The 24,780-nt window shown below is 46.7% G+C and overlaps 1 protein-coding gene and 1 non-coding gene across 5 annotated transcripts in view; both read right to left on the reverse strand.

The window, feature by feature from the left end:
• Window positions 1-891: 891 nt before the first annotated feature.
• ATXN7 (ataxin 7) overlaps window positions 892-24,780 on the reverse strand; it is a 132,570-nt gene continuing 108,681 nt past the window's right edge. For all 4 annotated transcript variants that reach the window (XM_043442957.1, XM_043442956.1, XM_043442955.1 and 1 more), the window contains 7 exons: window positions 23,125-23,374; window positions 20,847-21,106; window positions 20,297-20,379; window positions 15,324-15,589; window positions 13,672-13,870; window positions 13,248-13,369; window positions 892-9,125 (listed from right to left, as the gene is read on the reverse strand). In XM_043442957.1, coding sequence (XP_043298892.1) covers window positions 8,084-9,125; window positions 13,248-13,369; window positions 13,672-13,870; window positions 15,324-15,589; window positions 20,297-20,379; window positions 20,847-21,106; window positions 23,125-23,374 — 2,222 coding nt within the window. In that variant the 3' untranslated portion in view covers window positions 892-8,083. The remainder of the gene's footprint in view (window positions 9,126-13,247; window positions 13,370-13,671; window positions 13,871-15,323; window positions 15,590-20,296; window positions 20,380-20,846; window positions 21,107-23,124; window positions 23,375-24,780) is intronic.
• LOC122425227 lies at window positions 18,989-19,124 on the reverse strand. Its single transcript, XR_006264772.1, has one exon. It is a non-coding gene; the product is annotated as a small nucleolar RNA SNORA51 (small nucleolar RNA).

Below are 24,780 nucleotides of genomic sequence, written 5' to 3' on the forward strand. Positions count from 1 at the left end.
ATTTAGTAAGCCCCACTCGCAATAGGAGCAAGTGTTTCTTATGAGAAAGAGAGGATTGAGAGAGCACACAGTGGAGCCAGAAGGCGGAGGCCCTGAGATCTGATTTAGGGCAGAGGTTTATGAGGAGGACTTGACGGGTGGGGAGTAAAGGCTAAAGACAGAGTTTAGGCAAGAGCAAAAATGTGAGAAAAAGGGAAAGAGGTTTAAGTGCTTCTTTGATTTTCCACAGTCGCCAGTACAGATGTGAATGGCTTTTACCTTTGGCAACTACAATGTGCTAGGGCTGGGTGTGAAAATCTCTGGGCTCTGACAGTGACATCTGGTTAAACTGCACGCTCCAAAGGATGAAGGCCCCCTGACGCGTAAGGTCCCCAACAATCTGGTGCCATCGTCTCCAGCCCTGTCGGCCCCCCTCCCTCTCAGCCAGCTTCCTCCAGTCTGTGTCTTCACACCTGTGTGGCCCCACTTTGCTCCCTCCGCCTAGAATGGCCTCACCTGCCCTTCTGCCAGTCGATTCCCTCAGGTCAAGATCCAGAACTGCCAATCCCCCGCTGGGTGAACTGGGATAATCTTCTGCTGTCCCCGGCCAGGTTACCCGCAAGAGAACAGAAGTGAGAAAAGCATGAGAGGATGAGTGATCGAACCTTCTCCTGGGACGTTTAAGGGGGACATCCAAGTGAAAGGAGTTATCTATAGGGAATGTATTAAGACTGAGTTTGAATAGTCAGCTGATCTAAGGACAGAATGTAAGTCTATGGAGCAGGGCAGTGAGGAGTGAAGCCAACCTGACTCCTTCCTGTAGTTACTCACCTTTATTCCAGTCCACAAATCCACTGCTTCCCTTAGTCTTTTAAGCAACAAGATAATTTGGAATTTGTAAGAATGGTTTGCAAATGGTAAAAATGGCCAAATTTCTTCAGATGAAAGATTATGCTGTGCCTAACACTAATACACTTATATCGCCAGAGAGGGAGGTATGTTAAAAAAAAAAAAAAAAAATTAAAAAAAAGAAAAAAAGAAACCAGACCCACTTGGGATAAAAACTTACCTCTCTTTTCAATATTCTGTAATAACCTAAATGGGAAAAGAATTTGAAAAAGGATACCTGTATACATATAACTCGATCACTTTGCTATACACCTGAAACAAACACAACATTGATAACCAACTATACTCCAATATAAAATAAAAATTAAATACACACACAGACTTACCTGTAATCAAAACTGACCACATGCCATCAAATAATACAAACAGAATGCATTTCTCAACCTATCGATTCCCTTCTGCTGACAAACCTACAGGGCAAGAATACAGTTGTGTTCACTGTTTACCCAGTTATTAATTTACCCAAGATGAAGTTTTGTGCCCAAGAAGGGAAACATCTTAAGCCCTTAAAGTTTGTAGCTTGCATGGAAGGGAAGCTGAAGGAAGGGGCTTTACAAGGGTGTCTGATGTTAAAAATGAAGAAGAGTCAGACTAGATCGGAAGAGGTTCAGGATCACAACGAGGCAGAAACATGTAAAATATTTCATGCAGCCAACCTTATTTATTGAGAAATCCTAGTTTTATTGCCCGTTAACATGTTTGTTCCACAAACTAATTTCTCATAAAGCAAAGCACAACTTTTCTTATAAATAGTATAAATTATTTTATTTACAGAACTTGTTACAAAACAAATAGACTATATATTTCTTCTCTTTTAAATATCCAAAGTAATCTTCTATCCCTTGACATTTGTTCATGTTCTATACAGCAGCCAACAAAAAGTCCAGCTGAGATGCTCTTGATTATGTGTACAAATGATCAAACTATTCACACATTTTAAACAGGAGATTGCTTTTATAACCAAGCTCAAAGGGAAAAAAAAAAGAAACCGGCAAAATGCTTTCAAGGCCCTACACTCACACTGACAGGATGTAGTGCTCATTTAAATGATCCAAAAATGTAAAAGGCTTTACACAAAATGTAAAAATGGTTATTTTTCTGCTAAACATAATGAAACTTTTAACAATCATTTTTCCAAAGCCCAACTTTTCCCCCCACCGCAGGACAGAATGAGAGACATTAAGAAATTCCTTGGCAACAGAACTCTTGCAGGAAGACAGCTGCCTTTATAAGTTACATTTTTTTCAAATTATACATTTTTTTCAATGTTCTCAGAGGTACTCTGTATTATATTTTTGGAATACAAAATATTTTAAATATTCTATTTTAAACTCTGCATTTCACGAGTGAATAACAAAACGGACACGCTGTGTAAGTTGCTGGCTGACAGAAGATTTGTAACCCTTGGTGCCACTGGGCAATTCATCACCAGTTGAATTCCTGTGAACCAAAAGGTCTTGATTTTAAAATACCTTATAAAATTACCAGCATTTGGTGGTTTTCAACTCCTCCCCTAAAATTTAAGTAACAATATTTAGGTGGAAAAAGCAAACTCCAAAAAAGTTCAACTGAACATTCAAGTCTTTTTAAAGAATCTGTCTAAGCTTAAAACTAGGTTCAGGCACTTTCAGTTTTGTGTTTTTCCCATTAGTTTTAACCACTCACATACTAACACGCGTGTGCTCGGGGCGCGCGCACACTCACTCTCACACGTAACGAAAGAAAAGCAGTATGTCACCTGTTACATGTAGTCTACAGGGAAGTCAAGCAACTAGGGAGAAGCAATGCCCACTTCATCTGCGTGAATCTACTCCCGAGACACTGAAAGGGACAAAAGACTTTCACAGAACAGAGGCGTCCCTTACATGGTAAAGGAAGCAGGTCCTAGAACTATTGGCTTGGCAGTGAACCACTTCAAATTATAAAAAGGTATTTACTTTTATTAATTAATAAATAAATACTAGATGATCTCAATTGTACCAAAACAGGATATCAGAAAAAAAGACCTGTGCAAAAATACATATTTAAATATGTACAATTCATTTTTAACAAAATATGTCTTCTCAAATAGGGATACTTCCATATTTATAATAGAACAAGAAATTCCAAAATAAAGATACAAAAGTAGGTTTTTGTATAATTCTTTGTTCATCATTGCAGCACTTTTTCTTTTTTTGTAGGTTAAGAAAACTGCAGGAGTTGTCACGAAATTCTATTGGAAAGAATATAAAAATTTTCTTGGTTTTAAATTGATACCAAAGTCTGTCTAGAAACAACCCAACCACTGCAAATTTGGTTTCTGCAAGTTAATTTAGTTCAAAAAAATACTCGTACTCCCGTGTTTTAAATGGTCTTACTTGTTCATTATAGTAAAAAGTAGCTGTAGGAGAAAATAAAAATATTTGAACAACAGTCTAAAATTTAATAGCACTGTTTAGAATAGGTCTGTTTGTGGCAGGCAGAGTCCAAAATGGCTAATTTCCTAATCCCGATGCTCTGTGTACTACCGGGAGACAATAATGAAATTAAAACCTCAATCTAAGAAATCAAAGGATCAAGACTCGCTTAACTAAATATCTACATTATTCTGAGTCAACTTTCTATCATGGGTCCTATTCACATCTTCTGGAACAACATGATCTGTCTACAATTCCATCACTAAAAGCAACTTTATTTATAACCATCAAGTCCCCTTGGCTCTGAAAATAAATTCTACCCATCCCCCATTGCACTTGTCACTGAGGAATCAGCTAGGTACATTCTGATTTCCTCTTACCTCCTTCTCTCTCTCTCCTGGGATGAAAAACCAGACCGACCTCTGCTAACTACACCAAATGGGCCCATCTGTGCAGTCTTTTCACAAGCTCTCCTACAGTATCATTTTAAAAACATTTACTAATTGATTGCATAATAACTGAACAAGTTACTGTTCTCCCCTTCCTTTAAAAAAAAAAAGAATCAATATTTTACATCAATTTATAGCTAAAGTTTCTCCATAAACTTTGTTATCTTACATAATAATTCTGTAGCGATTCACATTATTAGGCTGGTAACCAAGTATTTATTCATTCTACCTGTTGTTGACTGAAAATTCCCTGAATCTGAAGTTTGTAACCCAAGAATTGTAAGGAAAACAGATGCACTGACTGGCTCTGTCCTGGCTCTACCCGGGGCCATGATCAGAGCCTTGGGAAATTTACCCTGTGGTTGGCAACTTCCTGTGTTCCTCTAAGCGAAATTGCCTGGTTCTCCTTTCAGGAGCTGCCGGTGGAATAAACTATGGAAAAGCTCCAGCTCATCCCCTCAAATTCAATGGCACCTTCTCAGGCAGAAATGCCTTAACCTATCAAACTCTTTCTCTGGGGGTTAAGTTCTAGAAAAAACATTCTGGGTGGGTGGGAGTGGGGGGTGGGGGGTGGTCTCTGAAACCCTCAGGAAGATCACAGGCATTAATCCCAAGAAAGGAGGTATGTCAAGGAGCACCCCACCACCTCCACATGGGCAGTGGTACCGTCACCTGCACCCCTCCCTGGGTGCCTGCTGCCCACCTCAGTGGCATCCACAGAAACGTGTGCAGTGGCAGGATGCGGTGTGTAGATACACACATTGGGAGTGCTCCAAGCAGAAATTTACACTTAGTCCCAGGACAGTATCCAAAGAGGTTGGGGGTAATGCACAGAGTGCTTTGGAAACATTTAAGTATTCCAGTGACTTGGTGAATGACAGATTCTGCTGCATCCCAGTTACTTCACGTTACAAAGGCAATTTTTAAAAACAGGAGCCTGGGCAGGACAACTGGCCTAATCACATTGTTTAACATGAAAACAAAGGTTTAAAAAAAAATCAATCTCTTTGGAAATCATGGAAAACTTCCCCCCACAGTGATTTTTATCTGCCCCCTCCCACCAAAATTTGACTTTCCATTATCAAAATTGTCTGCATTTTTTTTTTTTTAAATTCACACAGAATTGCTTTTGTACCATGAAAAGTAAGCCTCTAAACTGGTGTATCCTTGCTCTCTGGCCATCAATGGCTTTTAAACCAGTTCGTATATGAAAAACTTCTGACGGCTTCTGATCCCAAATTACTTGCAAAAGGCTGGGCGAAAACACAGACTCTTTTATCACGGCGCCTCACACTAACGTCCACACTCCATTCCGGGCCCTGATGTAAACACCTAGCCACAGACCCCCTTCTCCAGGGGGCTGCTCGGGGTGCAGCTCTGCTTGCCCCCAGAGGTCTCTCCAGTTATGGTATCTGACGGCTGGAGAGGGACCTGGGACCTACAGATGCCAGAGTGAGGGAAGACCTAGGCAGGGAGAAGGAGGGAGGGAGAAAAGACCACAGTCACATTCTTGCCAAGACACTTGCACCAGCCAACCTCCTCCAAGAGCGGCTTGGTGATATATTGCAGGTTCAAAAACGAGACAGGAACTTCTCACAGATGGCAGCAAGCTGTCCAGACCACTCTAACACTGATAAAAGCAACTTGGTGGCTGGACTTGATCCAGTGTCCTTTAACAAGTACTCACTGCTACAGGGGCAGTGAGTTAAGCTTCAGGGGCATCCTCGTTAAAACAACGGCCCGGCAGATTTCTACCCTCGTGGCCCACAGGAGGCTGGGAAAACAGACTCAAAGGTGCCGTGGAATCCAGAGTGCTGAGTGAAGGTGTAACTTGTCAAAAGTGTCCACATTATTCCTCCCCGTGCTATTTCCAGCTGTCAGGGACGGGCCTTTGGCTTTCAAAAAAGAGGGGGGTGGGGAGACATCGAAAGGTAAGAAAGCGGCTGTCCCAGCCCTGCCTTGATTCTAAACAATGTACTCCCAAGGCCACGCGCTGCTCATGTCTCCTCTGCCCAGGCCGTGCCAGGAGCAGGCAGCTAGAGAACTTGGTTTTAGCTTTCAACAGTCTCCAACGACCTTGGGCACAACCCTCCTAAGAGACTGGCTCTGAGAGAACAGTCCAGAAGAGACGCAGCCTGGGTTCCTAGCTTAGAGAAAAGGCTCACATGTCTGCCTTTTGGTTCTATTTACGGATGCTGCTTCCTTGAGGCTTTTCCAGGTTGTCAACTGAGACGTGAACAAGGTCAAATGGGCCAGCACACAGGTGTGAAAGCTCACACCCAAGGCGGAGGGGAGGCAGGCAGAGGGAACTCTGGCCTTCGCTGGCCTGCACTGAGCTATTTTTAGGTCCGTGGTGGCAGAGCCCGCAAGTCCTTGGTGGCAGAGCCCGCAAGTTGACGCAGGGGCTAGGCGGGCACTCAGCAATATCTCCCAGGCTCCCCAGCAGGTCTCCGATTCTGTTGTTGAAGGGACTCAAACCAGTCCAGTTATCTCGGCTCTAAAATCTGCTCCATGGAGAACAGTGAGCTCAGGCCCCTACTGGTCTAAGAGCAGACTTCTGTACAGCATTTTGGAGGCATGGGTCCCTTTGATAGTCTGAAGAAAGCTACTGGTTCCCTCTTGCAGCTAAATGATCAGGGATGTAAAAATATGCAATACTTTTTTGGGCAGTTGATCCATCCTGTGATCTATAGTCATGAGCCACACCCCACATCCCCCGAATTTGTGTAGCGTAACAGAATGTATTCCACTGCACAGAGAAAACCTTTCTCAAATACAAACATGACATGAAACTGCCGTTAAGGAAAAGAACCCAAACATAGGCTGTTTGTCCAAGGGGGATGTAGTCCTCCTCAGATGGTGGAAATGAGAGGTGGCAAACTGGTAGCTCCTGAGCCAAACTTAGCTGACAAATGTGTCAAGACAAAATGATTAAAAAAAAAAAAACTAGAGCTTTGGAAAATGGTGAAATTTCTCATGAAGGTTCAGATGCGCAGTTTCTCTCTGAAATTAGAGCAAGTTTCTGGGAGTCACTGCTCTGTGCAGATGAGGTGCCCACTCCACAGCTCTCCACAGATCGTCACCCTCGGCTGCACCCGCCCAGTCTCCACCTTGCCCCGACACCAGGGCGGTCAGGTCTGCAGCAGCCTCCGTGTGAAGACAGCCTGCTCCGTGACAGGGGTGCGCGCAGTGGGGCTTCCCTCCTGGGGTTCACATGAATCGGGAAACTACGCTCAGAAGGGTGTTACTAAAGGATGGATTCTTACAGTGTTTGCAGTGTATTTTTATGCTTATCGTTAAACTACAAATCAAGAAGTTTTCACTTGTCCAGGAATCCTGTTCAAAGGCCCAAATGACACACAAATAGCACTTATGTATTTGTGGCTCAAAGAGAAGAATTGAAGCGGCTGCTACTGAAAATTCACGCGTCATTATTTTTCCCACACCTTTGGTGCTGAGTTTTCATTCACACATATACTGGAGGGAAACTTCTGTCTCATGAAGAAACTTCTTGGTATTTTCTGGACAAGTTCTAGTCTGACATTTATGTTCAGTTTTGAAGACGAGGAAGGGAAAACAAAGCAAAACAAAAAGAGCCTCACATTTTAAAGCAGAGCTCTGAGGCTGATACTGCTGAAATTCCCGCTTGTAAGCAAAGACAGAAAGTACCCTGCTGAATGAAACGACAAGATGAGAGGAGCTGGACAGGAGAAAGAGGAAGGTGGAGGAACTGGCCACAGGAGCCAACAGCAGCCGGAGGAGGAGTGGGGAAGACAAGACACAGCCAGAGAAACCACGGTCAGTAATGAATCCGATGCCCGACAAGCCCTTTTCTAGAAACGGGTCACATGCAGGTTTCTTCTCAATCTGTTAACTTCAACGAGATGTTAGTCTTCTGCTCTGCCATAGTTAAATTCTGTTTCCCTGCCTCCTCGGAAAACAGGGAGAACACAGAGGGAGGGAATTAACAAGAAAACCTGAAATTCTTTGAAGGGAAAACTATGAACAGCCTTTTTCAAATTTAAATCATCCCTTTCCACATCAGCTTGATTTTCCGCCCAGCTTTCTTCAGAAAAACGTACGAGAGGACCGCACTCCAGGACAGGGAGGGCCCCACCGTCACGCAGGACGATGTCCACCGCCCCAGCTGCGGAAATGCACTTGGTGTGGCCTCCTCAGCCAAGAGCATCTTCCGAGTCATCAGAGAGACAGTCTGGCAGAGAGGCGCCCGTGTGACCTTCATCTGGCCTTCAACTTGGCCTTTTCTTAAAAGACACCGTGAAGCCGGACACTTGCTTTTAGGCAAACCCACCAAACCGACCGCACAGATCTCTGAGTTGATCAACCATCTCAAGGGAGAGGCCACGAGCCTCCCCACGGGGCCCCCAGGCCCTGTCCTACCTGATGGAGGAGGGAACTGTTCGTCAGCCCCGGTGCCCCCGGGCTGGGGCCCGTGTGTTTTGCGTGGACGTTGTTCACAGCCGGCAGCTTGGCCACCTTGGTGGGCTTGCCGCTGCCGCCGCTGCTGCTGACACCGCTCGAGCCGGGTGAGCACTTTCTTTTCTTTCCTAGGAGTTTGTCCAGAGGAGTGTGTGAGTGCGGGTAGGCGCCGTGGGAGTTGACAGGAAGCTCGCCGCCAGCCTGGTGCACGAAGGGGCCGAGGGAGAGTGTGGAATCGCCGCTGTTGACCATCACGCTCATCCTCTTGATGGACTCGCAGGGGCTCCCGCTGGGGGCGCCCCGGCACCCTGGCTGCTCGTGCCGGCCACCCACTGAGTTCGCTCGGCTGGCCACGCAGTTGAGGCTGATGCCCGGGGCAGAGGCTACTGCTGCGGGGTGGGGAGGTCCAGAGTGAGCCACACAGTTTTTCCTAAAAGACTCCGTGGAATGAGAAGAAGAGGACGAGGACGACGAGGAGGCGGAGGAGGGGACCAACAGTGGGGAGCTGTTTTTGCGTTTCTTTCCTGAGCCGCCGCCGGCACTGCTACTGGCGTTGTGACAGTTCGTGCTGTTACCAGAAGACTCCTTGGGCCGCAAAGACTTGCTGGATTTCAGCTTCTGAGGTTTCCGGGCCATGGGGGAGGAGGGGACGGAGGACAGGCCGGAGGGCGTGGAGGGGGAGGAGGAGGAGGAAGACACTTGTCTGGACTGCATGCTGCTCACAGGGTCCACGGCCCCGGAGGCGGCGGGCTGGGCGTTCAGCGTGGTTCCGTGAGCTGGGACCGACTTACTGCTGGGGGAGATGCAGGTGGACGAGAGCGGGACTGGGGCAGGTGACACGGTAGCTGCTGCCAGGTAGCTAACCCCACAGTGTGACGTCGGCACAGAGTTTGTCCGGTGAGGAACACGTGTGGACACGGGCGATGTAGTACTGGGAACGGGCGGGATCTTCCTGCAAAACAGAAGAGGGCGTGAGCAGCGTCTACCACGGCCCTTCGTGCAACTTTCAGGAGACCTCCTTCACTTCTGGCACTGAACAGACCCCTTGGTCAGAGGGATCGCGCCAAGATGCCGAGCCACAAGCAGTGTCACGTCCCCCCTTCAAATTCTTCATGCTTTCCTGTGCTCTGAGAACACTGGCCTGTAAGGCCATGTTGCTGGGGCTACAGGTTCACACCACACCCTTCCATCCAGCACCCCAAGCGCCCCAATTCTGGCTACTGATCTTCCTTCAGTTCCTAAACCAGGTCATGACACTAGACCTCATGTATCTTCTGCCTAAGACACTGTCACCCCGGCTTCTGTTCATCCTTCCGTTTTGGCCCATCATCACCTTCTGAGGAAATCAGGCCTTCCTAACTTGCGTAGTTCCCACTCTGCCCCATTCCTAGACTTGGGAAGGCTCTGGTTTTTAAAAGGTGTGACTGAGAATCACTGTCCAGTGTCTCTGCAGATGGAGCAATTCACAGCTGATTTACTACTGTCCATCCAGCACAGGGCCTAGAACACAAAGGCATTCAAACCATTAAGAGAACTCATGAACAATCAGGGAAAAAGGAAGGACACAGCTAGTTAGTAACAACTGACAGGTCCCAGATACTGCCTGAATAGCTGGGAAGCCCCCAAATCTCAGGGGATTTCTGGTCAGTGTTCCAACAATGGATTCTGATAATACTATCTGGGTATCTATTCAAACAGTCAAACGAGGAACGCTCCCCACTTTTATTTTAGCTATGACTTTTAAAATCTGACAGAACCAAAATATCAAAAAACCTTATAGCATAATAACACTCAGATAGCAAAATAGCAAATGGCCTGACGGGAAGTCAACTGCCAAGACTGCCCTGACCCAAACTTCACGGGGCAGCTCTGGCTGATCCAACTACCAGCAGTGCTCCTCAACCTTCAAGTGAGAGAGTTGGCTTAGATAGCTGCCAAATCTCTCTTGATGCTTTTTGAGAAGAACTATAGCTATTCATGAAAGGAATTAAACAACTGCAAGTGTTCACACCAGCCTTTAAAGCCCTCCCCCAGCAAGAGTGTGGCTCCTACTCTAAGTCTGTGCTTCCCAACGTGGCTGCACGTCACAATCACCCGTGGCGTTCAGGCCACACCAGGATCACAGGGGTGGGGTCCCCGCACTAGTAACTTCTAGATCTCTCCAGATGCTGAGGTTCATTGAGAAGCTGTGTTTCTATCCCTATGTTACTCACGAAGAATAAGCACTGACATTACAGGAGAGGCTTACTGGAAATGCTGAGTCCCTGGACCCCACCCTAGACCTCCTTCATCAGACTGTGTATCTCAGCAAGACCCCCAGGGCACTGGCACCTGTGAGAAGCCCTGACTGAAACTCAGTGCAGGGGTCCCTGCTCCCTGGGTGCAGTGGCGTCTCATGGCCACCAGGTGGCTTAGGAGGACGGAGCCTCAAGGCCAGGCTGCTGGAACCAAACCTGGGGAAAAGGAAAAGCTTCCATAGGGACAGGGATGTGAACTCTCTGGATGACATTACTACTTTCTCATTAAAAAGCTCTTTCAAGTCATTTCCTACCTTTTGCATAAAGAAGAGACCAAAAAAAAAAAAAAAAAAGAATAGGCAGTCACATTGACCTATGTTGCATGAATAAACCCAAAGACATACAAACAACTAATAAAACTGTCTGTGAGGAGTGGGTGGAAAACAGGAGCATGGGGATCAGGGCAAGTAAAACTTTTTACTACGTGCCTCTTTGTATCCATTTTTCCTTTTTTAGCTGATCTTAAAAATTAAAAAAAAGGAAAATTCACATTAAAACCTGATAGCCATCCAGCCTGTCCTCAGTGCTCCCTGATAACAGCACGCAGACAGCAGACAGAACACACAGGTCTGAGTCAGAGCAGGAGCTAGAGCAAGAGCCAGTCTACCCTCACCTGCTGTCCAGAGATTCCACACTGCGGATGACTGAGCTACTGCCAGGCTCACACCCGCTCCACGTACCCCCAGGTTAACCGCAGTAACTGAAGCAAGAGGGGCTCAGGTCAGGGCTGGCAGGGCTCCTCGCAGGAGGGAAGATTTTCAACCGTGCCAGGGGATGGGACCCAGACCGCATCAAGAGGTTCCTTGAGTGCCTCAAAGATGCCACCTCAAGAGGAGTTCTCCTCTGCAGAGAAGTGCTGAGCCGCTTCTGGCAAATCCCAGGGGCTGCCTGCGCCAACCCCCCTCACTCCCATGTCAAGAGCACTTATTCCCTCAAGCATCTGGCCTGGCAACTCTCTCCAAGCTCCTATCCACCCCAGGCCTGTATGCCAGCTCCTCACAGCAGCCCGTCTGTCTCTGCTGAACTGATTTTTTAAAACCTCAAAGGTCATGGTAATGGAAAGAAAGTTTCCTCCTCACTGGGAGCAAGTGACTGATAAGGCAGGCAGACTGCGACACAGCAAAGGCGAAACAGCGGTCAGCCGGAGGACCCTGCTACTTCAGACATCACAGTGCAAAGATGTCTCTCCACAGGAGCCTCCGAGAACCAACTGAAAGTCTTTCACCCAAACCCTGGCTGTAAACCACACATCAGTGTGATGGGGATAGAAATCCCCAGGACCCTTCCAAACCCTGATGAGTATGTTAAACCCACAGATCTATAACCCTGATGAGTACGTTAAACCAACAGATCATAATCTCAGTGAGCTCTTCAGGTCCCACCAGGTAAGAAACTGAGATTTTACTCATCTTACAGTTGTCTGATCTGAGGCTACCACCCACCCACCCCCACACCAAAAAAAAAATCCCAACAAACCACTGCCCAAGTCTGTCTCTGGGTCAGAACACTGTTACTTCATTAGAGCTCTTATCCAGTAAGAACTAGGAACAAATATGAAATAAAGCAAAGTAACACTGCCATGGGGCTGGTCTTCACTATGAACAAATGCAAGCCCTACTAATGACCATAGAGACGGTCCTCTGGATCACGGACTATCCAAGGTCTGATAACTTCCTCTGACTGTCAACAGGAAACACAAACAGAGAGGCAAATATATGTACTTGCAGAGTCTACTCAGGGAGGCACTAGGGGTAAATGATGCCCAAAGGGAGGATTTGGGATGACTATGTATTGCTGGATAGCCCCCTTTAACAAAGTTCAATGCTTTCCAAAGTAGGTTCTACCCAACACTAGTCTCCCAAATGCTCCCCTAAAAGAGGTTCTCAGGTCACAAGAGACTGAGAGGCAGTCCACATTATACATGCTATCATCTTATGTTTTCAGAGTTACATGGACAGCACTCACTAAAGGCTCTGAGAAGTTCTGCAGTAACAAAAACTTTCCTTTCAGAAAGACTGGGTTAATAAACTTTTTGGGCCACGGAACTCCTCTTCAACTTAAAATCACATTGGGGAAACAGGAGCATGGGTAAGGCCACACAACACGATCACCTTACTTTCAGCTGAAAGCCAGAGCGCACAGCTCCTTCACCTGAGACCCTTCTCCCCAGGGCTCTCAGTCAGCGTCATCCTAACCTCGGGTCTCCTCTTGTTCCAAGAGATTCCTTGCTCGTTCTCAAAGAAGCCATGTTCTTTTCTGACTTAAGACCTTCATATGTACTGTTCTCCTTGCATGGAACCCACTCCTCCTCGCCCGTCCCATGACTGCTCTTTCTCAACCACTCATCTCAGCTCAAGTGCCCCTTCACATAGGTTCTCCATGAAGCCCTCTGGCCTGGAGCTGTGAAAACTGTATTTGCTACAGTGTCTGGCCTATAGTAATCTCAATAAGAGATACAGATTATGAGCTTTTCTGTTATTCTCCCTTATGACAAGCTATGATGTCTGTTTTCTGCTGACTGGCTTTCACGTTTCTCCCCGACCTAGAACCTGAGCTCCGTCCATCTGGGAGCCCCTCGGCCTAAAACCCCAGTGCCAAGAACGAGACACATCTGCTGCAGGAGTGAATGGATGAATGATGAAGGTCCTTCTTCCAGGGCTGTTCAAGCCCTTGTGTTCATCAGAGATGATGACCTTCCTTAAATCAGCCCCGTAAGAAATGAAGAGGATGCAGCCCCAAGGCCCCACCCGCCCCAGAGGTGGTGGACGGGCACTCACTTCCAGAGCTGCGCATTCAGATGCTTCTCCACCATGAGGTTGAGGGCGCAGCGAAGCCGGTTCCACCTGGAGTCAAACACGTAATAGCCTCTTCCAATCTGCCGGCTCCCGAATGTGCAAAACTGTAAAGAGAGAAAGCACACGCTTGGGCTCGCAGACTCTGAGGGCGCACGGCCCGGGAAGGAGCGGCCGGGACAGACAGCGCTGACTGAGGACTGCGGGCTGTGAAGCATGAACGTGACAATGCCTAGCCCTGCGCGTCATGAGAGACTGGGAGCAGCAGCAGATGCGCCCGCCAGAGAGCATGCCGCCTCGGGGCGACCCGCATGGACGAGGGCATGCTGCGGTCCCCGGCGCGCCCCCCTGCACTGCCCTGTCCCTGCTGCGTGGGGAGGGTCGGCACCGGGGCGGGTGTGGAACTTACAGATGCTGGCTGAGGATGATGACCTGAATAATGACAGTCCAGTTTTTCAACAGACTCTTCTTTGTCATCGCCTTCTCCCTCCTCACTGGATAACCGAGAAGCTGGCTCAGTGGCAGGCAGGGGAGGGTGTGGAGACTCATGGACTGGAGGAGGGTCAATGGGGGCACTCCCACCTTGCTGAGCAGGGCAGCCTGGAGGCCTTGGTGAGCAGAAAGTGCAGCACTGATCAGATCACACCACATGTCTGGGAATCAGCCGCCTCGACTCAGATACAACCATGTATCCAAAACCACCAGGGGAGCTCTGGGCGCCACCACTAGCCCTTGGGGACACAGAAGCAGATCCGGGGTGCCTGGAGCGAAGGGGTCTCTCTCCTGCACCACACGATGTCAAATGGAGCTTTCTGCCAGGTCTAATCAAAGTCACTTACAATCATTCTCCTTCCCACCTGGTCCTATTCTCCCCCAAAAAGGCGAGATGTATGTGGAACTTAAGAGAATTCTTTCTTCAAATTCCCCTTCAAATTCTACTTGGAATTGGGTTACTAAGGAGATCAATGAAATTACAGGTAATGTGCTCTAAAATAACTTAACAGGGACAGGAAGTGATAAAAGAAGGTGAGTTGATGTGGGTAATCTGGAATGTATGACTCATGGACAGCAGTGTGCTTTTCCAACAGAAAGGCCTGGTGTTTCTAGAGTTAAGCCCACTTTGTTTCAGGTGGTAACACTTTAATGAAAAGGTGGCCAAAGAAAGGACTTGCTAAGGATCCGCGGCCTGGCCCTGGGCACCTTCTGGGGCACCTGCTCGGAACACTCCTCCACTGTGCCATTCAGAACCAAGGGGCTCACACAGGGACAGGCTCGGGCACACACTCAGGTTTCCCCAGGGAGGCACTTCCACCCCTCATGCGACCATTTCAAGAATCGGACATGTGAGGGGAAAAGGTTAATTAAGCAACAGCAGCCAAGGGTCTGCACATTCCTAAGCAGAAGGCCTCACTACTGATGGTCGAGACACAAGACCCTCCTTATCTATGCCTTTCTCCCTTCTCTCTGGATACAAAGTCCTTTACTTGAACTTGGTTAAATATACAAGCACACACATGCACATCTCAGCCCACCATCACCGTGTCTGAGGGATGTGGCTAAATTCTGACGTGCTGCTCACTGCACCGCTCCAAAGCCTAATGCGCACTCCGGCCAGAGTCCCAGATGAATGAATGAAGATACATGTAAACGGATGCTATAAAAACTCAGGCTGAATGCCTATCCCTAGCAAGAATCCCTTCTGCTGTATTTTGCAAGAAGCAAGACAAATGAATGGGAAATTGGTGCCAAAGCCATGTGAGATGTCCCCCTTGCTACTGCAGGCAGGACCCGGGCTTCAGCCCTGCTCTGCGGGTCAGGAGACAGGCATGTCGAGCAGGCAGCTCCAGCTTTACTCTTATGCTTGTGTTTGGCTATGAAGAGCCCTGGTTGAAACTCACTGATGAACAGTTTTTTTTTCCTCTAAAAATAAAACCCAATTAGAAAACACGCCCTCTTCTTGCAACGAGCCTGATGCCTGTCCTTGACAGCACGACACGCCAGGACTCTACAGGCTGCATGTCTGTTCTCTGAGGAGGGAGAGAGCTGCAGGACGCGGCTTACCTTGGAAGACTGGGGGTGTGAGGTTTAGGTTTACTAGCTATGAAAGGCTTTGATTCGGAGGGAATCACTCCGTGAGAGTTTTGGTGTGGCTCCTGTGACGTTCTAGGAGGGGTGGGATGTGGGTCCCTGAGAGGCTGCGCTGGTTGCTGAGAGTCCGGATGGCGAATCGATTCCTTTTCCCTGGTTTTGTTTTTGTGCTCGGCTAACAACACGTCGAATCGTTTTCTTCTACCCTGGACAGCCCTCCGCTGGGTTAAGGAATGTGTCTACACACCAGAAACAACAACAAAACAAACAGAAATGGAGGAACGTCAGTAATAATTTTTTATGTCATATATCAAAGAATACCAATGCCAATAAAAAAGCAATCTAGACCGTTAGCATAATCAAAGGCTGCTTAGCATTTGATAAGGGAAAAACCTTAAGAGCATGAATTTTATTATTTTTTTTAAAGCTAGAAGCAGATATTCCAGGCTCCAAATGTGTAAGAATCTGGTGATGTCAATTCCACCAGAAGAAAGGAAAAAATGTCAACCATGCTGCCTGGTATGTAACCAAGGGGCAAACAGTGAGACTGTCAAACCTGATACAAACAGGTGACAGGTCCTTAAGTTCTGTGTCACTGGAGCAATTCATTGGTCAGGACTGTCACCAACTCCACTAGAAAGTCTCTCTTTGGGCCACTTAAGAGTTTTCAGTATTAAAAGGGAAGAAATACTTCCATTTTATGGGATGATACATCCCACAAAACATGTATCAGAAAGTCTTCTTTCAGTAACTGCCAGAAAGCAAAAATTAAATACAATTGCTTCTTTATTCCAGTGACAATGCCATAAGGAGAGAGGAAGCGGCTCAAGACACCCTAGAAACAGGGGCTGATGCAGCAGAGGGAGATCTGGGAATTAAACAGTGTGAAGCCAAGAGAAGACAGACCGTGAACAGGAAAAGATGCACAGCAGTGTGAAACCCCATGAACAGGCACTCTCTGCGGAAATCAAGAAAATGGGACAGACAGCATTTTTGGAATTGGAGACAAGGTGTAATCTCAGAGTCAAAAATGGTCACATCTTTAGAAATTTGGAATTACTCTTGAGAAGAAGAAAGGTCAAGTAAACCTGACCACTCCTTACTGTCAGGACCCCTGTTGGTATTAAAAAAAAAAAAAAAAAAAAAAAGGCGCCACTAACCACAGCAGCCCAAATAACACCTCCCAAGTATGAGTGAGTTCAAGTCCTTGCCTCATCCATGTCACAGCAGTACTACAAAGGATCGTTCCTGTGTGCTCATTACCCACACGTTACACAAATGCACTGCTCTGCAGGCTCACACGTCTGCTACAGTGTAAAGGATTTTAGGGGAGTTAGACTTCTTCCCTTTTGCAATTCAGTAACATAACCTAGTCCTTATCAGTCACACTGCAACTATGTCTGCTCAAATGTAACCTGGCACAGATAGTTAGAAACATGAGTAGGGCTTTAAAAAAAATTTTTTTTTGTTTTTCTTTAATATGTAATATATCTGTAAGTAACCCAAATGAAGCCAAGAACCTCTGTCTTGCTCAGTGCTATACAAACACCTAGGACAGCACCTGGCACACCATCAATGCCTCAAACAAAAGGCAGATACAAATGATGGTCCTCCAATACACGCTGAATGAACAAACGAATGTACGGTATCACTGGTCACCTGCCCGTGTCTCCAGACAGATGGAGAAGCCGCTCCTCCTCTCTGAGTGTCCCTGGTGCCCAGCATGGCAAGACTGAGTGAAGAAAGTAGGCAGAGATGACGGATGTTTCCCAAGCTTCGTTTGAAGAGCAAACAGCATTTCCACTGGGCTCTGAAGAACCGTCTGATTACAACAGTTCTGACGCTGCCCATCAGAACTCTGTGGGAACTGTGTGAAGCCCACAGATAAGGACCCACTGTAAGGCGGCCCGGGGCCCGGCTTGCCCTAACACCTGTGCTCCCTGCTCCCCACACCTCCATCTCCTGCCCACCTCCAGGCTGTCCTGTGGACCCTAAGCTGTTTGCTCTGCCCTCCTCCCACGGTCTTCACACCCACGGTCTCTGCTGTCTCTTCCACCCCTTTCTGCCCAGACAAACCCCAAGAAGTTCAGCCTAGTAGTCCTAAGGTGAAGGAGCCTCCCCGACTCAGTTCCCCTAGTGAAGACTGTGACTAGCCTGGCCTCTTTTTTATTACCCATCACAGGTAACTTTTACCACTAAGGGTAGGAGCCAGGCCTTGATTTTGTTCAAGCCTGTATCCTCTGAGGCCCAGAGGGAGGTCTGTGCCCACACGTGTGTGCAGTAAATGTTTCTACACGGAAAGGAGCCCAAGTCTACCTGGACCGAAGTGCAAGGACACAGAACAGAACACTGGACAGATGAGGAAGTGAGGAGGGGATAGTGAGGGTGGCAGGCAGACCCCAGAATGCAGGAGTGGACAGCGGCAGATGGCCGTCAGGCGTCCTCAGCCTAACAGAGACCTGGCCAGCAGCATGGGGGACACTGAGCTGGGGCGGTCAAGTGTGTTTAGCCCCACAGCTCGAGAGGAAGGGAAAGGGAGAAGCACTGGCAAACAGGCCGCGAGAGCAAAGTACAGGCGTCTGTGCAAGGACAGGCCAGTTGCCATGCTGTATCTTCTGCCAGTTCTATGCTGAACTCATGCCCCGCCTGGGTGAAGATATATACTAATGCAAAGATAGGCTTGGCACCCTGCTAGATGGTCAAGACCCCTTAACAGTACACATGAAGGGCAAGCACAACTCAAAAAGATGGGAGAAAAAGGCAGGATCCACATAAAGCCACTGAAGGTTCAGGAAGAAGACTGGTCAAATCCCTTGCAGAACTGGAGTTGATAAGGCTTTTGGTTCATCAGCATGCCTCACAGATAATTAAAGAAGAGCATCCTGGGTAAAGTAAGCCTTCTTCACTAACCACAGTTACCACAACACTGAGAAATCTATGTGGCTGACAGTCAGCTAGGCAGGGAGAGAGCGGAGAGAGGCTGGCAAGTGTGATACAGCGTGGAGCAGGGCTGAGGCACTCGCTCACGTTGAATGGGACACGTTGAGTGTAACAGAGCTCAAATGGCTACCATCAGCAACACACCACTCGAAGTGTTCAATTAATATTACAGAAAGCAAAGCAATTTGTCCTGAGGAATTTTTAACTGGGAGATTCAAAGGTGAATTTGAAGTGGAATGACCTCTGTGATAAAATGCAAAATTCAGAACATGCATGTGTATGTATGTTTTCCTCAGAGAAAAGGATCCATAATTCTTTAAAAATTAGATATTTAAAGGTGCTCTTGACCAACCAATTTCTTCAAAATATTCAGTACCTTGTTGCAAGATAAAACCCACACATTAAATATTAATAAGAACTATCTAGAAATAGCATTTCTCATTTCTGAAGATCTTAATATTCTTCCACTGTTTAGTGGATGAAGTGTAACCTGAATATTTTTATTCAAACATAATCTTTGGTAAAATTTATACATCAAAATATAATGTATAATACATCAAAAACTTTGTTAATTTGTAGTGAACACCACTAACTTCTATAATTTCTAACCTTCTCCAAACAACGGCTTTAAAATTACTTCAAGGCAATGATTCTGAATACTTTTTTTTTTTTTTCCTATTTTTTTTTTTTTTCAACCGCCATGTCTCCCCATTCACAATACAGACCAGGTAAAGGGCCTGCCTGGGCTGAGGTGTATATGGGGTGGATTTACTCTGCCTCCTCTTTCTATACAGTCAGTGTAAGAACACAGCCTGTGGTAAGCATCGGGAGGCCCCTGAATACTTTTTGAACCCATCTTCAGGGTAGCTGGGGACATAAGCATATATGCTCATTCACATAAAGGGTCTACTGAAGCCACTCCCACATCCATACTAATTTTATAGTAAATACACCACCTTCTCATTAGCACACTGGCTAAGTTTTCTAAGGACAACTCAGGGCAGAAAGGGGGAATCTTTACATTTTTGTAGTGTGTGTGATTGATGCTTCTGAACTGTGGTGTTGGAGAAGACTCTTGAGAGTCCCTTGGACTGCAAAGAGATCCAACCAGTCCATCATAAAGGAAATCAGTCCTGAATATTCATTGGAAGGACTGATGTTGAAGCTGAAACCCCAATACTTTGGCCACCTGATGTGAAGAACCGACTCACTGGAAAAGAACTTGATGCTGGGAAACACTGAAGGCGGGAGAAGGGGATGACAGAGGATGAGATGATTGGATGGCATCACTGACTCAATGGACGTGAGTTTGAGCAAGCTCCAGGAGGGATGTGGTGATGGACAGGGAAGCCTGGTGAGCTGCAGTCCATGGGGTCACAAAGAGTTGGATATGACTGAGCAACTGAACAAACTGATATATATGTATACCCACACAGATATACATACGTGTGTGTGTATGTGTACACAGATATACGACTACATGTGACCTAGGGTTTTTTTTTTTTTTTACATGTGACTTAGGTTTTTTAAAACTAAAAAAATAACACTATCTCAAAGTCACAGATTTTTTAATAGCTGTAAAATTAAGAACCAGATATTACACAAACATTTTAAGAATCACATAAACATTTTAAGGATCTATCCATACAAGAAAAGGAAATTTCTGGATGTATCCTATGTCAGTACACTTCAAAACACAGTAAAGGGAAGCCTCTCAAATTAAAGGCATTGAAGATAACAGATTAATTAGGAAAAAACACTGTCCTCCTGGAAACAACAGTGCTCACTAGGGGCAGTTTAGAACAGCTGTTTATAACAACAGGTCCCATGTTTTCTGAATTTGAAGTGTTCTCCATCAAAACAGAGTCAACACCTCCCTTAAAAATCCAGGAAAATCATCAGGACAGAGGCCCTGTGAGCGAGAGAGACCTGGGGAGCAGCGCTGTGCAGCCCTGGTCCCCCCCGCTTCCTGGAGCACTGGGCTCTCCCTGGGGCCCACTCCCTACCTTGCACGTCAAAGACCGGGTGCAGGGCTTCTTGGTGTCGAGATCGATGACCCCACAGTGGATGTCAGGATCAAACTCTCTTTCTGTCAAAAGCACACAGACATTACAATGGGTTCAAACACTCCTTCACTTATTCTGAAAATAGAAATCAGAGATTCTCTTATTTCAGGCAAGTTATAACTTGAAGCAAATCTACCACATTATCAATAAATGTAAGAAGTAAAATGTTTGAGCACTGAGAAAAAAGTCGCGACATCACTGAGAGGGTGGGCACTCCAGTCACCAGACGAAGGAGCGGGGCCATGTGAGCCAGCACTCCCCACTACTCCATTTGGGAACATGCCACTAGAAAGCTGCTTTTACGTCACCTACACACACATGCACTCTAAAACCAAGGAGGAGGAGGTCAAGGACACAACTTAGGGAACCTCATCTGAAAGCTGAAGTTGGCTAGTTTTAAAAGGAGGACTTCTAATAATAGTTGATTTGCTCCGCCAGGAGTGCTCAGTTAATACAAAAAGAAATGCTCAGAGAAAAAATATGAAGTTACCTGATAATCTCTTATTTAAAAACTTCCTGTTATTGGAGTAATCTTCTGCCTTCTTTTCCAGAACAGGCGGTGCAGGAAGCCCTTTGCCATTCAGAATGTGTCCAGGTGAAGGCAAGGTTGGCTTTGGTACTGAGGGGCAGTTAAGGCCAGGCTTGACTGAGGAGCTCATGGGAGCAGGACAGGTGGGCCCTGCCGCGGGTTTCAGTAGCGTGCCATCTATCTTCGGATGAATCTTTTCCACTTTGACAGAGGGCGTCATGCTGTCGTGGGGGAAGTGAGAACACCAGCACCTGAGTGCCTTGCAGCCCCAGGAGACTGGTAAGCTCGAGGGATGAGGCAGAACCTGGGTTTGCCCATATGCCCGCAGAGCTAGGTTCCCAAAGGCACCTTGGGAAAATCTGTTAGGACTATGCAGAAAACTCAGTGAACCTTTATCCATAAGCCTTTCTGGAGAGGCAGAGAGCTCCAGAGGAACCATCACATTTACCTGGCCTTTCATCATTCCAGAACAATCGTACACATGAGCCTGTTATCCAATGCAACTCCAGCAAGCAGCAAAATATGAAAAGGTCTCAAAGGACCAGAAACTACCGCAGGACCCTGTGAGGATTATCTTTTGAGAACTGTCATTTTTAAGAACTGATCCATCAAAGTGAAGTAAAATGAGTGAGTAGAGAAGAGAGCAACTGAAATTAGAGAACATTTCCAAGAAAGGTCAGTATGGACTTAGAAGAACTGAAAAGTGCCTAACAGTTGATCTCCAAGAAGAGCTTCTCTGCCCCTGTCAACAAGGAAGACCCAGGTTTAATTAGGACATGACGCATCACTGAAGCGGTAATTCTCCAGACCCTGAAAAAGGCTTTCCTGACAGAAGCCTGGACTCTAAGTGCCTGGCACCCAGCTCGTGAGCACTGGACACCTGGATCACTAACCAAGAACTGATTTTTCTCGGCAGCTTACCAATGCCGTCACTTGGGTGGCAAACGCTGCTTCGAAGCTAACAGCTGGCCCGGTCCCCATCTAAAGCCCAGCTACAGATACAGAAAACTTGGACCGGGGAGGTTCTGTGCATTTTGTCCAGCGCAGCCAGTGCTCTCACAGCTGTTAGGCTGCTGAGTGACTTACACGCTGCACTGGCATTTTCTTTGGCGCTCTGACAGCTCCAGGAACGAAAGCCAAGCCCGCTGTACTTGCGCTTCTGACAGATGAGTGGAGGCTGGGGGCTTAGCAACCGGGACAAACAGCACCAAACAGCTGTACCTGGAGCAGCCCGACAGCGGCGGAGACACCACAAGATGCCACGGCCTCTGCAAGCTGGCAAGGTCTGTGCACAAGAGCAGGTGCTGGCCGATGCCTGAAGATTAACCAGGTTATCAGACCTTGGGACTGAGACGTATGGCATACCCTCCACAAGGGAGGCGGGCCAGGGAAAAGCCACTCGCCACCAAGGCCAAGGGATGCCGTGAGCCGGCAGGATGTGTTTCCATGAGAGGGCACGGCTGCTCTTCACGTGACCACACAGAGCCTGCCAGCCTATGGATCCACCGCGGAAACTCGTCAAGGCCTGTCCTTGTGGTGGGAACCTCTTTTTCAGCCTCCCTCATCAGTGTTCTGGTATGAACCCAAGTCAGAGGGTGGGAGGAAGCACTGCTTCCCTATTTGCTTTGTAAGCCCAGAAAACCCTAAGACAGCTTCTGGGGATCTCTCTGGTTTTTATTCTCACTGTTATCATCAGTGGCAGCAGCACCAGTACCCCTTCTTTCTGCACGGTCTCCTGCGGGGCTGACACTAGCCAGCCTTGACTGGCTACCTGACTCTAACACACGAATCCTTGACTCTACCACATGAATCCTACCATCCCAATGACCCTGCACAGGGGCCATGGTCTTTAAACTCTGAGAAAAACAGGGCCTTGGCTAAAGCCCCTCAGCTAGGAAGTGACAGGGGTGGATTTGAACCTCAGGCCTGTTCGACTTGAGAGTCCCACTGCTAAATCTTGTCACGCTTCCCTCTCATTGCACACATAAAGGAGATAACCACAGTACCTATTTCACAGGACTGTTGTAATAAGTATTAATAACCTGATTATTATTGCTGTCATGACTCTGCAAAGTTTCCCAAGCTGTAATAGGGAAACAAAAAGAAACAACAACGTATATCTGGATTTCCCCCAGAGTGGGCTTTCTTTTACATTTCCACAGACACTCTCACAGGCTACTTGTGTACACAGTTCCACTTCTGGCCAGTGAGCTTTAAGAACCCTCTGAGCCATACTCACATTCTACCATGGGGGACTCGATTTTGCTGGATGGGATGCATTGGCCTGTTCCCCCTGAGCTGCAGTTTCTCTTTGGGTGATTTCAACAACTTGGAACTTAACGAGGACGTGCTCAGAACACCTCCGCTGGAAGAACGGCTGCTTCCACTTCCACCACCTCCTCTGCTTTTGGACAGAGAAGGGAAGAAGGAAAATACTGAAGTGGGAGGAACGGCCAAAGAAGGCTTGCTGGATGAGCTATGTCTTCTTTCTGAAAAAGAAAACAAAGGGGGGGGGAGGGGAAACACTGTTTCAGGCCAGTCTTCAATGGAACCCTGGAGGAGTCCCCTGAAATCAACACATTTAGGTTCAAAAAATGTGTCACTAAGTGAAAATATATTAAACTCACCAGCTTTCAGAAATGGCTTATCTAGGCCCTACAGACTTATTCTGGATTCTAGGAACTGGTCCTTCTGCTTAAGAAAACATTTCACCATAAAGAGGTTTATCATACATAGATAACCACTAGGAAATTAAATAGCCACTTTAAACCTGAGACTACTGGGTTTTGCAGTTTAGAAATAAACCTCACTGACTCCAATTTGTAGTCAGAGAGGGGAAAATTATTCATTCATCTCCAGAGCTCTGTTCATTGACACCACACAGAATTATTTCTTACTTTCTAGTGAGGGACATCTCCAATTTTCAAAACAGCAAAGTGTGAAGAAAAAAGTTGTACTTTCATTTTATTTTTTTGTCACTACCCACCAGCATATGACACCAAATAAGAATGTTTCTAGGATTATCTTATCGTTCCTTACGAATCTGTGCTGAAATTTTCCAGTGAATCACTTCACTCCCCACCCCCAACCCCTCCCCCACTTTTAAAATAATCTTACTTGACTACAGATGGCACGGCTCTGGTTCACACCACTAAGATGCCAAAGGCGCAAGACAAAAATACCACAAATAGCTTCGCCTGTTTTATAAACCAGGAAGTAATTCATGGTTAAGCAAGAACTACACAGGTTTAACGGAAAGTAAGTCTATCCGCTAGAGAATCAGGTTTTCTCAGAGTAAGGCAATGCAAACTAAATAAATTGAGAGCTGAAGAATGTTACCATCAGAAACAAGTAAATTATTTAGTAACTTTATCTACTTAAGTACCTTATGCTGTTGGTTAGTAATTACCTTCAGTTAAACTTGTACTTTAAAATGGCATGTTTGCTTAACTCTTAGGTTTAAAAATGTACGTGACTCAACATCTATTTATCACAACATGGAAGTTACATGAATATTTTAAAAATTCAGCATATTAGAATCAATTTGACTGATTCAGTCGCTCAGTAGTGTCCAACTCTTTGCACCCCATGGACTGCAGCACACCAGGTTTCCCTGTCCACCACCAATTCCCAGAGCTAGCTCAAACTTATGTCCATTGAGTCAGTGATGCCACCAACCATCTCATCTTCTGTGGTCGCCTTCTCCTCCTGACTACAATATTTCCCAGCATCAGGTTCGTTTCTAATGAGTTCGTTTTTCACATCAGGTGGCCCAAGTATTGGAGCTTCAGCGTCAGTGCCTCTAAATGAATATTCAGGACTGATTTCCTTTAGGATTGACTGGTTTGATCACCTTGCAGTCCAAAAGACTCTCAAGAGTCTTCTCCAGCACCAC

This window comes from Cervus canadensis, chromosome 22 (assembly GCF_019320065.1).
Source record: "Cervus canadensis isolate Bull #8, Minnesota chromosome 22, ASM1932006v1, whole genome shotgun sequence".
Classification (NCBI taxonomy): Eukaryota; Metazoa; Chordata; class Mammalia; order Artiodactyla; family Cervidae; genus Cervus; species Cervus canadensis.